The following is a 15,635-nucleotide window of genomic DNA, read 5'->3' as shown; positions in this document are numbered from 1 at the left end:
TCATTACCCCTCAAACAATAGGGATATAGCTTCTAATGAGCTGAGATAAAACCAACGATTAATCTTCACAAATAATTCTATTATTCCTGCATATTATCAACTCCTAAATGTGATTTAATTATTAGTCTGCAAAGATTCATTAATTTTCCAAATTGAACAGATGTTGATGAAATATGATCTAGTCTATGACAGACATGAAATGGATTACCCAGTGAAATCCCCACCAGGAGGAATGTGTCATTTACCTCGGGGCACAGTTTGAATCAAACTGGGGAAGACATTTTAATTTGTTAAAAAAAGTGTCAAATATTTACAATGACTTAAGAGGAATGTATAGGATTTGTCTGTGACTTCATTTCAACACAACTAAGAAATAAATCAAAATAATTTTAAATAAACTGACTGAAAATATTCTTTAAATAATTTTCTAAAAATAGAAAATTCACATTCCAATGATTATGTATGTTACATTGTTTATATTTTTTTACTGGTGCAAATACTACATCTCGACACATAGATTTCAGAATGAATGCCAACAACATCCATGGTGAATCCTTTTTACCATATTTCCTCTACTAAGGGCCAGTTTCTATTAAGGGCTGGGTCGAGGGGTACATTTTGAAATACCAGTAAGAATCGGGATGCTAAGCCGGGTCTGGACCACTTTCAGCTACAGTCACAGTTTAACAATACGTTCAAGATTCTTCCACTTTTATAGCAACATCAATGCAGAAACTATGGTATCTTTGAGGTACCATCTTTTAATGTCATTTGGTTTGATGTAGCCAGTGAATTGAAGCACTGAAATTCAGCTCTCTCCTTGTAGACTAGACTAACACTTAGTCAATGAAAACATGTCTTTAAATTATTTTTTCTTTGAAAGAACCTTTCCTCTTCTGCTGTTTTCAAGATAACTAGACTTGGTTAGTTTGATCTAGACTTTCCTAGGTTTTAGCCAAAAAAAAAATCATGGTGCAGGACAACTTGTACGGTAGACCTCTTATATTAGCCTTGCTCCAAGGCTGTACTGAATCATAAGTCCATGAGAGTATAGTAATTCTATCCTCCAGATAGGCAAGTCTAGATAACTGGACAGTACTAAGGATGCCAGTCTCTTGGAGGGACAACTTGTTCTTATTATTTATATAATCTAGAAATTATGATTTAAACTAATATTTGCCTTTGAGACTTGTGCAAGTCTACTCCTCTATCAGCCAGGTACTGTGTGAGGTGACTAAATAGATTGGATGGTCAGGTTCAGGAAGAGGTGCCCGTAACTTATTGAGCATCTTATTCACAGATAGACCGACATAAATCTTTGATACACACAATAGAAATATATCTCATTCTGAAAGGTCAGGATGGTTCATCAATTGTTCATTTCAACATCGAGACTACTGTATGTTGGAATATATAGGGTACTCGGGTCGGGTGGGTACTGAGAAGGACCCGGGTACCCACAGGCTTACTCCGACCTGTGGTTTGTCATGTGATATATTGTTAATTGACAAAAATGATGTAGAACAATATGGTTACACTACAAGTCACTAATGTTCACATTTCTTTCTGACTATGTTCCCATTCCTTCAGACTATTATAGTATGTTTGGAAAAAGATAAAATTTCAGTCAACTTCAGTGTATGCATGACCAGATCATTTCATATGTGTACCTAAAGGGCTGTGATCAAACTATTCCTAATCGGACATTTTGTACCTATCTCTTGAGGCCTGCAGTAGGTACCCGGGTCGGGTTGGGTTGGGTTGGGTTGGGTCGGGTAATAGGTGGGTGGGTACCCCGGGTAGTAAATTTGGACTTGTCAAAGCACTATGTTGGATGAATGTTTTCTGCATTTTTCTACAAATTTCCAACTTTAGCTTTCTTCATGGCCCATAAAAGATGACACTTACAAGTCCCCAAACCAAAGCTTAATCACATTGAATTCTTAGTTGTTGCAATGCTCACCATAGCCACTAGTTAGAGACAAGTAGTTTACTCCAATTATGTTAAATACATTATGTTAACATTAACAACGAAAGTCAACAAAGTATTTTCAGTATTATACAAGGCAGATATATTTTTCAAGAATTTAATTGCCCGTAATTAAGGATGCATATAACACATGAGTGCTTATTATACACGAATAAGTAAGTCTTCTGTACATTGATCAATCAGAAGGGTGCTAATTGGGATTGTTCACTAGCCAATATATTTATAGTAAATATCGCAGTGGGTGCTTATTAGAGTGGAGCGCTTATTTCGTCAAATACGTTAATTACATTATTAACCTAGCACCATAATATGGTCTTCAACAAGAAGCGTATTAACTATTCAAAGTACTCTTCAAGATCTTCTTTCATAATTTTCATAGATCATGTCTTCGTAAGGCCTGACAAATTCAAGCACTTGTTTTACAAATCCACCTGTCTTTCACCATTTTCCATAACAGGAAATAATTATGTATTGTAATTTTTTCGGTAAACATTGTAGAATGTTGTACTGACGTATTAACTTCAATAATGACGCAAGAATTGTTCCCTAAATGCATCACATGGGTGCCTGCTTTCAAATACAAAAACACTTCCTATAAACACCATATTATGACCATGAAAACTTGAAGTTAAAATAGAAACATCTGTCAACATGCTCCACATGCAGGCATTGTTGTACCGGAAATGCATGAGCAGTGTGTATACAAAGCAAGCTCCATCCCACTGCATGCCACCTCCATTACCAACATAGATTAGAACCCAGAGAAAAAGCTAACCCTGTGAAGAGCATTACTGCAAAGCGTCACAGAAAATGTGATGATTACATTACCTGGCATGTGAAACAGGCTGGTTGATTGGCTCTTATCGTTTAGGATCAAACTTACAATTGGCTGACATTAATATGAGTAAAGCTCACTACCAGGATGTTTAAGATAATGCAGGTGCCAAATGTTTTATGTCAGTTTTTTTGAGTGTTTTGTAAAACAAGCAATGGAAAAAGACCATTCAGGCATAATTTTGTTACATGCCACAGTATTCGTGTTATTCTCGGACAAGCCGAATAGCGACTCATGCCCTTCCCATGGCCATTTTTGCGACCGGGTTCCGTCTAAGTGCAAAGGGGCATAGCTAAAAGAATTGTCAACTAGTTGCATAATTATTCACGTATATTTCCCCCATATATTATATATATTTCAGATGCAATGTAAAGCCCATGGGGAGATGCGCTACTATACAGTATGATTGAACACATTTTACTGTATCTTGGGTATATTTTTAGATGCGAGACATATGTAAAATAAAAAATTATTCCTGAGGGATTCTTTGACCAATATGCACATTTTGATTGGTTTGGAAAGGTGACGAATGATGCCACAGTTGAATCATGGACTTTGATTCAGATTCTGTTGATCATTGAGGCAAACACAAAGTGGAAAAGCGAGCCAATGACAGTTCTGCTGCCACTATTGGCCTTGCATCATCTAGGACTGACAGTTTGTTCAAAGAAAGGAAGTAACAGTTGTTTGACCCCTTTTTGAAAATGACCCCATCTTTTAGTTACTGGTGGGTGAGACCTGGGGGTCCATTCATTGTCCACAGAATCACCTCTTATAAAAAATCACACCATGTATACGGTATTCTTTCCCAGAATCCCCATACGTATGTATGTTTACGTAAAAGCAGGTTTCCAGATTAACAAGGGTGCAGACTTATTGTTTTCCCTGAACCAACTCTGTCCTCATCCACATTGATATTTTCCAAATTACTGTCATTCAAATCCTCTCCTGCATGAACAAGTCCAACTAAGGCTGAAAGAGTTATCTCCCATTCATAGAAGAAGTGTTGTCTCTGACTTGTCAGACATATATTACAGACATAGTTTATTTGACATCATTTTCAATTTAAACATCCTGTAGCATGACTGGATCAATAAAGAGCTATTATGTTACTAGAATTTTATCTATACTGCATGTAAAATTCATCAATATCCATTGCACACACATTATTTGGGCAACCTGATAATATTTAGAAGTTATCAGATGACACTGTCTGTTCCAAGGCAACAAAGCATTTTAATTCAACATAAAGATACAAGTTACCTTTCTGAAGCCCATCTGCATATTGTTCCACACAAAATCAATGACACAAATTGCCAAATAACTTGAAACCCATGCCAGTTTCACACACTCACATACACAGGTGCCTGGACAGCCAGGTTTTCATGAAGTCATATAAGCCATATGTGAGATTACCTTCTGTGTGACCAGAGAGCTGGAAGAGTAGTCTCCCCTTTTCCACATCCCACAGCATGAGTGTGTTGTCCCAGGAACCGGTCAAGGCATAGCTGCCGACATTTGATAAGCACTGTAATCAATGAAGAAATATAATCATTTAGGGAAAGAGAGGAAAAAAGAGAGCATTTGTTCTATTGTCCAAAAATGAAAAATACATTCATGTGGGAGGAAAGTGATGCAGGTCTCAGATGCAGTGACTTGAGTGAATTAATCCCCTGCGCAAAGGTATGGTGCTCACAAACCTTGAAACTTGAGGTGTAACAATGCGGTGTGGGTGCGATATGATTCGTATCTCGATACAGTACTTATATTTCACAAGTTGATATTCTTTCTTTTTGCAGGTGAATCACAACCCTAAATCATTTGTTTTTAAATTTCAGAGATCAAAGATGGGATATTGTAGACAGAAACATATTGGTAGAGGGCACTGTGATTGTTATGCTATTTATGTCCAACCATGAAATATTTAAGAATCTGCATGAGCTGGTGGTTGAACAGTTTCTGTTATTCTTCATGTTTTTACAGCAATATAACTTGCAATGAAATGCATTGTATGTATCACAATACAGAGGTCGTAAATCAGTGTGAGCCTCGTATCGTGACATAATTCTATACTGCCGTATTGTTACACCACTGCTTGAAACATAATCAGGTGAAACTGGGATTATTCCTCATAAGGCTTCTGAACCGCAATTATATGTTTAGTAACAACCCTGTAGAACAATATATATAACTACTGATCCTTTGAAGGATTGTACATATTATATATAACTCTGAAGTGTACTATGCACAGTAAAAGTGTATTTGTCTTGACACCATTTGAATTATTAGGCCCCCAGGGTACCAAAAGATTGGCACTACTTAGGGACCGTTCATTTATTACAGGGGTAATGAGGTTTAGGATTCACTAATGTACTAAAAATAATGACTCTCCCCTACTGCTTGTCATATTTTTGGTTGACCGTCCCAATATTCTGTACATTGTTTTCATGACCCTCCTCATGGAGACAAAATTCAAAAGCACTTCATAAATATTACAAAAACTACAGAAGGGAAGGAAATCTCTGCATCTTAACAAATTTTCAAAACATACCAGGGTGCCAAATACATCAAATATGGTATTTCTTCTTGTTCCTTTATCATGAATGAGAGACACTGGAATTCTCTGTGTTGATTTCATGTTTACTTGTACTCAGTGTTACAGTTTGGAACATGTTCTGTTTATTTCTGGGTTAACAAATTATAATCTAAAAAAAACCCCGATATTATTTAAGGAGTGTTAAGCTGCAGTACATGACAGTCAGTATCAAACAATCCAGCTATATCACAAAGACCTGTAAATAATTGTTTCTGAACCAGAATAACTGTGGCTGACAATTTTATACAACTCTCTTCACCATCGGGGTAAAATGACAGACAGTCAGTGAAGTCAAACATTATGACTGCACAATTTTCGTCTGAGTCGTTTCTTAGAACAATGACGGGGTACTGAGGACCAGTACAGACCTGGGTGCTGTTGTACAAAGCGATCTTAGCGCTTAGGTGAGTGTAACACCCATACCTTAACACAGACTTATGACAGTTGTAGCGCTAAGGTTGTTTTGTACAACGGCACCCTGAAATACACATGGACAGGTTTCTTAGCTGAAAGAACAAAGGGAGCAAACAGCACAGATCAAATTACCTCAATTTCATCTGTATGTCCACGTAAAATACACAATAATTTCCTGTCCTTGATTGACCAGATTCGTACTGTCCTGAGAAAACAGAATGAGTGAAGAGAAATTATGGTTTGTGTAAGTAAGGACATGAATTTGAAGTCCACATTCAGTATTGAGTGATGGACCCACAGTTATGACAAATGCAGTATTGAGAGATGGACCCACAGTTATCACAAATGCAATATTGAGAGATGGACCCACAAGTTATCACAAATGCAATATTGAGAGATGGACCCACAGTTATCACAAATGCAGTATTGAGAGATGGACCCACAGTTATCACAAATGCAATATTGAGAGATGGACCCACAAGTTATCACAAATGCAATATTGAGAGATGGACTCACAGTTATCACAAATACAGTATTGAGTGGTGGACACAAAGTTATCACAAATGCAATATTGAGAGATGGACCCACAGTTATCACAAATGCAGTATTGAGAGATGGACCAAGAGTTATCACAAATGCAGTATTGAGAGATGGACCAAGAGTTATCACAAATGCAATATTGAGAGATGGACCCACAGTTATCACAAATGCAGTATTGAGAGATCGACCAACAGTTATCACAAATGCAGTATTGAGAGATCGACCAAGAGTTATCACAAATGCAATATTGAGAGATGGACCCACAGTTATCACAAATGCAGCATTGAGAGATGGACCCACAGTTATCACAAATGCAACATTGAGAGGTGGACCCACAGTTATCACAAATGCAGTATTGAGAGATGGACCCACAGTTATCACAAATGCAGTATTGAGTGATGGACCCACAGTTATCGCACACATAGTATTCAGTGATGGACCAAAAGTTATCAAACAGGCACAAATACAGAACTTCTAAAACCCATATTAACAGTTTCAAGTTAAGAAAATGAAAGTTAATTGATACTTAAATAAGCTTCATATATTCGAATATATAATAACATCAAATTCCATACTTGTCAGTTCCAGCGCTGATGATTTTGTCTCCAGAGAGTTGAATGTGATCTACGCTACCACTGTGTCCTTGGAGAGAGAAACACAGCTTTCCTGATGAAGAATTTAAAACTCGGATACTACTGTCTGCACAACCAGTCACTATCATGTTATTCTGAAAAATAGTATCAAGCATCATAATTAGATCAATGTTAATGTATTCAGACAATTGTTCCAGTCTCTACTGACATTACTAAATTACATGATACTGTCACACAACACATATATAGTGCATCTATCATATTTGAGTCCAAATTTACTACCCCTGTACCAGACTCCCAATCTCATTAAAATCAGATCTTAGTTCGCACTATCGCTAAACAAAGATCTGAGGACATCCTATTACGGGTCCCGTCAGAACAACCTTTCATTCAACCAATCAGAGCATCGCTTACCAGATCATGAAAGTGGCAGACAGTATGTGTTTTCTAATCATGCAACCTCAAAAATTGTTAACAGAGGGTATTCCGAACGACAGTTGCGGGTTTTATGATTATATCCATACAAACTTGGCCATCTATAAGCCATTCCAGAATGTTCTTTTTATCAGTTTTAAAATTTTTAATCGAGAATACGTCAAAATATGTTTTGAAGTAAAGTCGCCAGTTTGAAACTTGTGTCGTAAAGCTCGAGAAAGCTGCCTTCTGATTGGCTAATGTCGATTTCTATCAGTCATTTAATTAGTCAGTCAAAGTTTGCGAAAGGTCGTTCTGACGTCACCCGTTATGGGATGACCTCAGATCTTTGTTTAGATGTAGCGAAAACTAAGATCTGATTTTAATGAGATTGCCAGACTCCCGATTACACAATAACAACCAGAATCGTCGTTGAATTGTCCTTCACTAAATATCGATGAAACTGCCAATTTACCACTGTCCAAGGCCACCATTTTGAAAAAGAAACATTTGTTGAAATAATCCCAACCAAAAAGATGTTAAAAAAACACGGCATCTTTTTTTTATATTTCAAAAATACTTTTGGCCCAGCTTAAAAACTGTCAGAAATTATAGGCCTACCTTTAACTTGACAGCAGTGACGGTGTCGGAGTGACAGTTGATGGTGTGGATGCATGTTGTGGAGTGTATGTCCCACACACGGAGTGCCTTGTCCTCACTGCCACTCACGATACAGTGGTCTGGAAATAATCACATCACTAATGACACCAGTTTACTTATACAACATACTGATGATAACGCTGCTAAATATGATTATTAGCATTGTCTAGGGGTAGAATCAATCTGTTTCATATTTACCCTCCCGTGCAGGGTGTTTTGGTTATCAGTGGTTATAAACCCAAAATATCTATTCATGGGGTATGCACTGATGAATAAAGTCTAGGTCAACACAATACTGATATCTACAGGGGGAAAACTTGATGTTATGGCTTACAGGAATATTTCAGACAGGTTATGGCATGAAAACTTCAGGTGAACTAGAGAGCGTTTTGGCTCTACTTTTGTTTTCATGATTTGTCAGTTCTCAAAAAAAAGGCCAGGTCCATGTTCTGTATACAATGGGACCCCGTTCATCAGATGGTAGCTTTCCCCTAAACTAACATCCAGACATATGGGTAAGTTATTCCAGCAGTAATGTCTGGAAGGTGGTGTTTTCAGATGAACAACTTTCAGGGGAAAGCAATAAAATTCTAAGTCCTGTGATGGGATTCGAACCATGGGCCTTCTGATGTGAGGTTAGATGCCTGTGTTCACATGATCAAAGAGGTTAACCCCCATCAGCAAAATGACAATGTAGAGATACCATCTGTGAGATGACTCCACGCCCTGCTACATATATGCTTACTGTGCATACATCTATATTTCATATACCGTATTCGACGAAATAAGCGCCCAGGGGGCTCTCAAAATTAGAACTAGGGGGCTCTTATTAGAATATTATTTTGGTGAAAAAAAACAGAGTTGAAAGATACATTTCATGGTTTATGCTGACAGCTTGAAATGTTTATGTACGACAGATATAGTTTTTCAAATTTAATTGGCAATAATAAAGGGTGCATATATCACACGAGTGCGTATTATACGCGAAAAGGGGAAGGAAGGGGTGCGTATTATAAGCGAAAAGGGGTCGGAAGGGGTGCTAATTGGGATTGTTCAATAGCCAATATGTTAGCAAATCTCGATGTGGGTGCTTATTACAGTGGGGTGCTTATTACGTCGAATACAGTGACCCTCTACAGGGCCTCAAACCTAATCGCGCTCCTATTCAGATGTGTTTCCTTGCGCATGCATCTAGGCAGTTGGATGCTGATGCGTAGGCTGTTTTGTTTGTTTGTTTCCTGTTTACCCCACACTCAGCAATATTCCAGCTATATGATGGTAGTCTGTAAATAATTGTGTCTGGACCAGACAACCCAGTGATTGACATCATGAGCATCGATCTACGCCATTGGGATACATCAATCAAGTCAGCCAGCCTGACCACCCGATCCCGTTAGTCTATTCTTACGACAAACATTGTCACCATTTACGGCAAACATGGGTTCCTAAAGACTTATTCCAACCCAGGTCTTCACGGCTTACTCAGTTGGATGCTGGGGGGCCATGCAGTTGCTACCTTCATGTTGGACGTTAACGTCTCAGGAATAAATCAGTACAATACGGAAATCTCTAGTCACTTGATATTATGGTATTACTACACATACATGGAACTTAATTGTTTGAAAAGAAATTGTACTGAATACACATGTGTAAAATAAATCTTTAAGAAAAAGATTAGAATGACTTACTATCACAATCCATAGCTGTGACCTTCTCTTTGTGACCTCTGAAGATGGGGGACACTGTGTACCGACCTCGAGCCCAGTTGGTGTGAAGGTGACACACACAGACATAAATGTGCTTCCATTTACAGATAGGACTCAACTTGCTGCCCTCTGGTACTGAAATACAAATACTGTTTATACTGTTTACAGTCTGGTGCTGAATTAAAGATGGTATAATAAATTACCTGACACCATTAAAAACAACTGCAGTTAACTTATTGTAAGCTATCATTCATCATTAGTCGGCTTATGATATGACAAGTCTGAGTACTGGGGACATTCTGCCATGGAACTTGGAAATCACAAACAGTAAATCATTGATTTTAGTAAAATCTAAATATTTTTTACAGTTGTATACTTATCCCGCATTACTCCTTAGACGTAGTAATGCAGAATAAGTAAATCAATTAGTACAATCTAAATATTTTTTACATTGGTATACTTATCCTGATTTACTACATCTAAGGAGTAAAGTTGTATAAGAAACAAATCTACTAATTACTTATCACTAACCAAGCAGTTAAACTGTCCAAATATAGCCATTGAATATAGTGGAATACTGTTAGTCTTGACCCATCTCGTAAAAAGAAACAGCCCATCGTCCAGGTGTTCATATTTGGAAACGTCAACGTATTAAAATGGGAACATATATATGCCCTTAAGGTTCATTAATCAAGAAGTTTGTTCATCAACCGAATCAAACTTAGATCAGTACTATCTGCAGGGGTAGATTTAACAACAATTTGAATGTAGCCAACAGGGCTTGCTCCTTTAAAAGTTACTGGCCCTTCTCTAAACTAACTGGCCTACAACTAAATGGTGGAGGCCGCGAAGTGGCCAAACCTGAGCCCTTTGTAATTTTAAAAATTAAATCAACCCCTTATGTGGATTAACAGTGATTTCACTGTATATCTGTCCATTTCTATGTGTAAAAGGATCATGTGGATTTTGAGATTTCTCTTCAGTAATCACTGTGACTATCAACTCACTCTGCAGACTGAAAGTAGGCGACGTCCCAGACACATTGCTGGCCTTGGGGTAGAGAGTTTCTTCATGGAGAATGTCGGTGTGCAAACCAAACTTGAGCCAGTGTCTGACCATGCAGTGATGCAGCCTACACATGCAGTACAGAGAGTACAGCAGACATGCAGTGACAAGCACAGACAAATGAAATAAAAGAACACAAAAAAATTCAACTTGCAATCTTACATGATGCATGTGCAACCCCCCCCCCCCCAAAAAAAAAAAGAAAAAAGGAAGAAATTAGAAGTATTTTCTAACACAGGAAGAATTATGGCACTAAAGCAGTTAAAGATGCAAGTGAAATTAACTCAAAAGCCACAGTAATGACAATAAAAGTGCCAAGAAATCATGAAATTGGGGTCATTTGTCAAATTGTGTTACATGTGAATTGTGTTACATGTGAAGCTGTGAACTGTAAAGTACACGGAGACCCATGTCTCTTCTTGTCATACGGATTACTATACATTCTTGATCAGTAAGCCAAGAGGCATGATATTATCAAAAAGTTATCAGTGTTGATGTTTGATTTTATTTCACAAAACAAAATGTTAAAAAAGAATCTGTTCACACAAAATCAGTTGTTATTTCACTTTTGCCAAATTTAGTGAACACATGTCCAGAAAATATATTGGTCTTGCTGTCCTTAACGTACACAGGCTGTGGCAACAATGTTTGAATCTACCACCCTAAACTTGTCCTTAGGCCTCATTTTCAATAGATTTTTTTGGCATGCATGAGCTTAATAGTCCAAACAAAATTTTACTAGACTCAGGCTTTGGACTAGTGGCATAGTTCGATCAAGACTGCAAAACACATCAACTCATAATGTTGAGGACAAAGTGTGACAAATGTCATTTACCATAAGGGGTTTATATTTGCCATCTCCCTCCACCTCACACAACACTGGGAGAAACTGGCCAGGTCTGTAGGACCTAGATATGTCAACACCTTCTTACAAAGCTCCTGGGGGAGGTGCTCAGTGAAGTCAGACGTCGACAATGTCATTTTCGATGTTTTTGTAAGTGTCTTTTTGACCTGAAATAATAAAATTTAAATAGTTCGAGAAAATGCTACAATATATTTCTTTTTTGCATTTCTATTTCTTCACATAAAAAGTTATAAATTTAAACATTTTATATTATTATAGGGACTGGTTATTAATTATAGGGAGGGGAGGAGCATTCAAAAATATTACATAAATTTTGGGGCGGCAGCAAAATGTGATACAGTCCGAAGACCAATCTCAAACAAAATTACCAGTTCCTGAGTCACCAGCATTAATTTTGTTTGGAAATGCGACACGATCTAAAATTTAAATGCATTTTTGCTTGCATTCTTTAATTTTTTTAAAACATATACAAAATCGTATGATTAAGAAGATGCGATGGTTTCAAATATATCTACCGTTTGGTTGCCCATGCATAAAAACACGAGCGTAAAGTTAGTTAACCAAAGAACGATGCCAGTAACTAAGTGCTACTAACGACGCTTTCTGGAGTCGCCATTGTTAATTAAAATGCGAGCAGTACATGAATAATTATTTAACATACCTCACATTTCTCCAGCTGACTTCATTAGAAATCCATTTATATACTGTAATATGTATGATATATCCATATCAGTATATCTGCTTGTAGTATATCATATACCGAGTAAAAACGAGAAATAAACTAAATAATGATAAATAGGTGCGTTTCGGTTAAGCTCTGATCCGGGAATAGAAAAAAAAATAGACGATGTTTATAGAGGGCGCTTTGAGCTGAACTTCCGGGCACTTGTCACACGTGTGTCAGACCAGCGGGAATCAGCTGATTTAAATACCTGTTTGGCTTTATTGACATGCCAATGTGTTCGTGTACATTTGTACTTGTTTTTCTAAGCGGGGTTTTAATTTCCCTCCTTCTCAACTGTGCACTGGACACGCTGAAAAATGACGGAAAATATGGTAAATCATTTCGTCCGTAAAAGAGTGTTGATGTCGCGTCAAAATGGTGTCTATACTGAATTTGTGGTGTATTATTTATTACTCAACTTACTTGACTGTATGATATTTGCTTACGACCCCAGGAAACTAGTGGTTGACATTATGAGCAACGCTCAATACGGCCGTGCAAGATAAGGTCCCAGAACAGCCGTCGTATCCCATATATCCTCACAAGTCACTTTGCTGCGCTTTAAGCATGGGGTACCAAGGACTTTACTTACTTGGAATACCAAATTGTTATGGGTTGTTGAAATTGTAGAGCTTCCATGTTCAGGATAAACACATCAATCGAATTGTTCTTACGATGATCCTATGCATACACTGATTTCATAGTTAACAGTGGAGTTTGTCATTACAGCATGAATAGAATTATTATTAACTGTATCTTGGCAGGTGTCACTCTTTAATTTCTGAGTTTCCAGGTTTTATCACCAGCTCAATTCATAAACATTGTCACAATGTATTTTTGCTAAAAAATGTGATTTCTCAAGAACTGATTTTAACCATGCCTTTCTGAATTTAACGGATACATTGGCACTCTTATACAAGACATGTCTATACCCCTGACATCACGATGATCATGTGTGACCTGTATGACATCATTCAGGGAATTACATCCTCCAGGGGTATGACATCATATGACAATGTTATTGCCCACTTTTCAAGTAATTCTAACATGAATGAGACAATCTGTCACAGAATAGAAACCCGATTTAGATCTGAGCCCTACATGTAGTCTTAGTTTAAAGACAACTACATGACGAGGAGTATTCAGACGGTTCTTGGATTAACATTTCCGATCATTGACAGGCAGTGACAAGGAGGAACTAGACCTGGCTGTGTGCATCATGTCAGCAAGAAACAACTTCGAACAAAGGCAAGCAATACGAGAGACATGGCTGAGAGGTCTCACAATGATTACAAGTAAAAAGTAAGTGGTCATTAGTAACCAGTAGTGACAATTCCTGGGTTGAACATTTGTTTTTTCTTCATATGCTGCAGGAGTTAAACATATTAATGAGGGACTAGTTTGGTTACAAGTCGGACCACTGTCTGCTGTCATGATGATTACCCTATATTACATTGACACGAATGTATACACCAAGAATTAGATTGGAAATGGGCACCAGACCATATATTTACTTTCAAGGGTCTTACAGGATAAAGTAATAAAATGATGTAGTGCATGGTACTGTAAGATATGTTAATTATTTTAATTACAGGACCCTTGTTTCTTGTCAAGACTTTGCTACAATATGTTAATTTACAATTCAATCCCTTTTGTCACCACTCAAGAGTGAAGGCTTTCTTCGTTGTGGGACACGAAGCCTGTGATATTCCTCCGCCTGACAGACTTGACCCACACACCTGTGAAGAGTGGACACCGGAAGTGCCAGGTAAGAGCAAGACTGACCTCTTGGATGACCAGGCGTGTTCCAATTAATCAGTTTCATCAACTATTGGTTGATGTCTGTTTCAACCAAGAAATATTAAAGTCAGTAACAATACACGATTTCAATCCCCGTTTTTGTTGAAATGTTGATGTGATTATGTTGCAGAGTACAGTTAAATATTTTGGAGTTTTGATGAATAACTTATCATTGCTTACAAGAAGGAATGGAGTAATAATTGATCATAGATTGATGTTTCAAATCAAATGTAATTTTTCTTACACGGTTCCCAACAACGGTGGTTAGGCAGAGATTGTCATCAATATGAGGTCGGTAGTCTGCAAGGGTTGCTTGCCTGTTCTTTTCTTGATATTTTTAACTTGCCAGTGAAGAGATCACCAGTTTAATAAACATACAGCTGTATTACAAATTGTTTAATAACAAAGTGTGTGCTTATGTACTGCGGGAACAAGTTTCACCTACAAATATTGAAAGCTCCAAACATCCCTCGGCTAATTCAACGACATTGCGTGTAGAGATGATAGAACAAATTCTCTTCCCTACTTTACAGTGTCATACAATAACATGTCGGTAATGATAAATTTGTTGTAGCAGAATCACTCGGGGTACATGGGGTTTTATGCGTCCCTCTTGTATAAAACCTAAGGAGGAACACATAAAGCTCCATGTACCCTGATTGATCCTGCTACAACTTATAATATTTCTGAATACCCTTGCAAGTGGTAATTGTTTGTGTCCTGCATCACTTGGAGCTTTCCTCACATGTCAAGCTGACATGCTGTGATATGACTGAAACGTAACACCCATGCATGTGGGTTACACCAATCTAGTCTGTGTCTTTGGTCTTTTGCTGGTTCTGTGATGTAACCGAACTACTGTTCAAACCCAACTCACTCACCCAGTGTTTGTTGCAGACAATTCAGACATGGCAGCCTTCTCTCTGCAGAAGATGCAGACACAGGAAGTGTCTAGCCACACTGTCATCAGAAGATTAGCTGTTTCGGTAGGACCACTTTGTTATGTACATGATGTATGCCTAAATGTTGTATTGAAAGTTATGTTTTATGATTTATTATTTGATTGAAAGTATTTTTTTATATAAACCAAGTATTTGATTGAAAATATTTTTTAAACACTAACAATACCATGGCCAGGCGAGGCATTGCAGAAATAATAGTTATACAATGTTTTTCTTGTTGTTCCGGCCAATACACATTAACTGCTATGCAACTTAGTTCATGTTTATGCATTCCCCTCTAAAAAACTTGGTTTATTGGCTAATACATCTTTTAAAAAAAGTATTAATGACTTATACCCTACTATGAGTGATAAATATTTGTTTACCTTCTCAATTTATCAAATGTGATGTTTTTGTGTCACAACTGACTGAAAGAGACTGAAACACACATAAAATATTCACAATTTTTTTTTTAACATATCAAACAAGAAA

At 37.4% G+C, this 15,635-nt stretch overlaps 2 protein-coding genes across 2 annotated transcripts in view; one reads left to right on the top strand and one right to left on the bottom strand.

The window, feature by feature from the left end:
• The window catches only part of LOC124120205 (F-box/WD repeat-containing protein 7-like), a 67,926-nt gene extending 55,629 nt beyond the window's left edge, over positions 1–12,297 (bottom strand). The window contains exons 1-8 of the mRNA XM_046482972.2: positions 12,194–12,297; positions 11,649–11,824; positions 10,756–10,880; positions 9,731–9,883; positions 8,004–8,122; positions 6,951–7,102; positions 5,968–6,040; positions 4,242–4,353 (exon numbers count right to left, since the gene is read on the bottom strand). Of these exons, the coding sequence (XP_046338928.2) occupies positions 4,242–4,353; positions 5,968–6,040; positions 6,951–7,102; positions 8,004–8,122; positions 9,731–9,883; positions 10,756–10,880; positions 11,649–11,824; positions 12,194–12,208 (925 nt within the window). The 5' untranslated portion in view covers positions 12,209–12,297. The remainder of the gene's footprint in view (positions 1–4,241; positions 4,354–5,967; positions 6,041–6,950; positions 7,103–8,003; positions 8,123–9,730; positions 9,884–10,755; positions 10,881–11,648; positions 11,825–12,193) is intronic.
• Positions 12,298–12,556: 259 nt separating this feature from the next.
• Positions 12,557–15,635, top strand: part of LOC124120386 (UDP-GalNAc:beta-1,3-N-acetylgalactosaminyltransferase 2-like) — a 34,872-nt gene continuing 31,793 nt past the window's right edge. The window contains exons 1-4 of the mRNA XM_046483199.2: positions 12,557–12,734; positions 13,584–13,704; positions 14,070–14,170; positions 15,100–15,188. Of these exons, the coding sequence (XP_046339155.1) occupies positions 12,629–12,734; positions 13,584–13,704; positions 14,070–14,170; positions 15,100–15,188 (417 nt within the window). The 5' untranslated portion in view covers positions 12,557–12,628. The remainder of the gene's footprint in view (positions 12,735–13,583; positions 13,705–14,069; positions 14,171–15,099; positions 15,189–15,635) is intronic.

Source organism: Haliotis rufescens, unplaced genomic scaffold (assembly GCF_023055435.1).
Source record: "Haliotis rufescens isolate VD_foot unplaced genomic scaffold, xgHalRufe1.0.p SCAF_3, whole genome shotgun sequence".
Taxonomy (NCBI): domain Eukaryota; kingdom Metazoa; phylum Mollusca; class Gastropoda; order Lepetellida; family Haliotidae; genus Haliotis; species Haliotis rufescens.
Note: the sequence above shows the minus strand (reverse complement) of the source record. Positions and strands in the feature narration are given on the sequence as shown.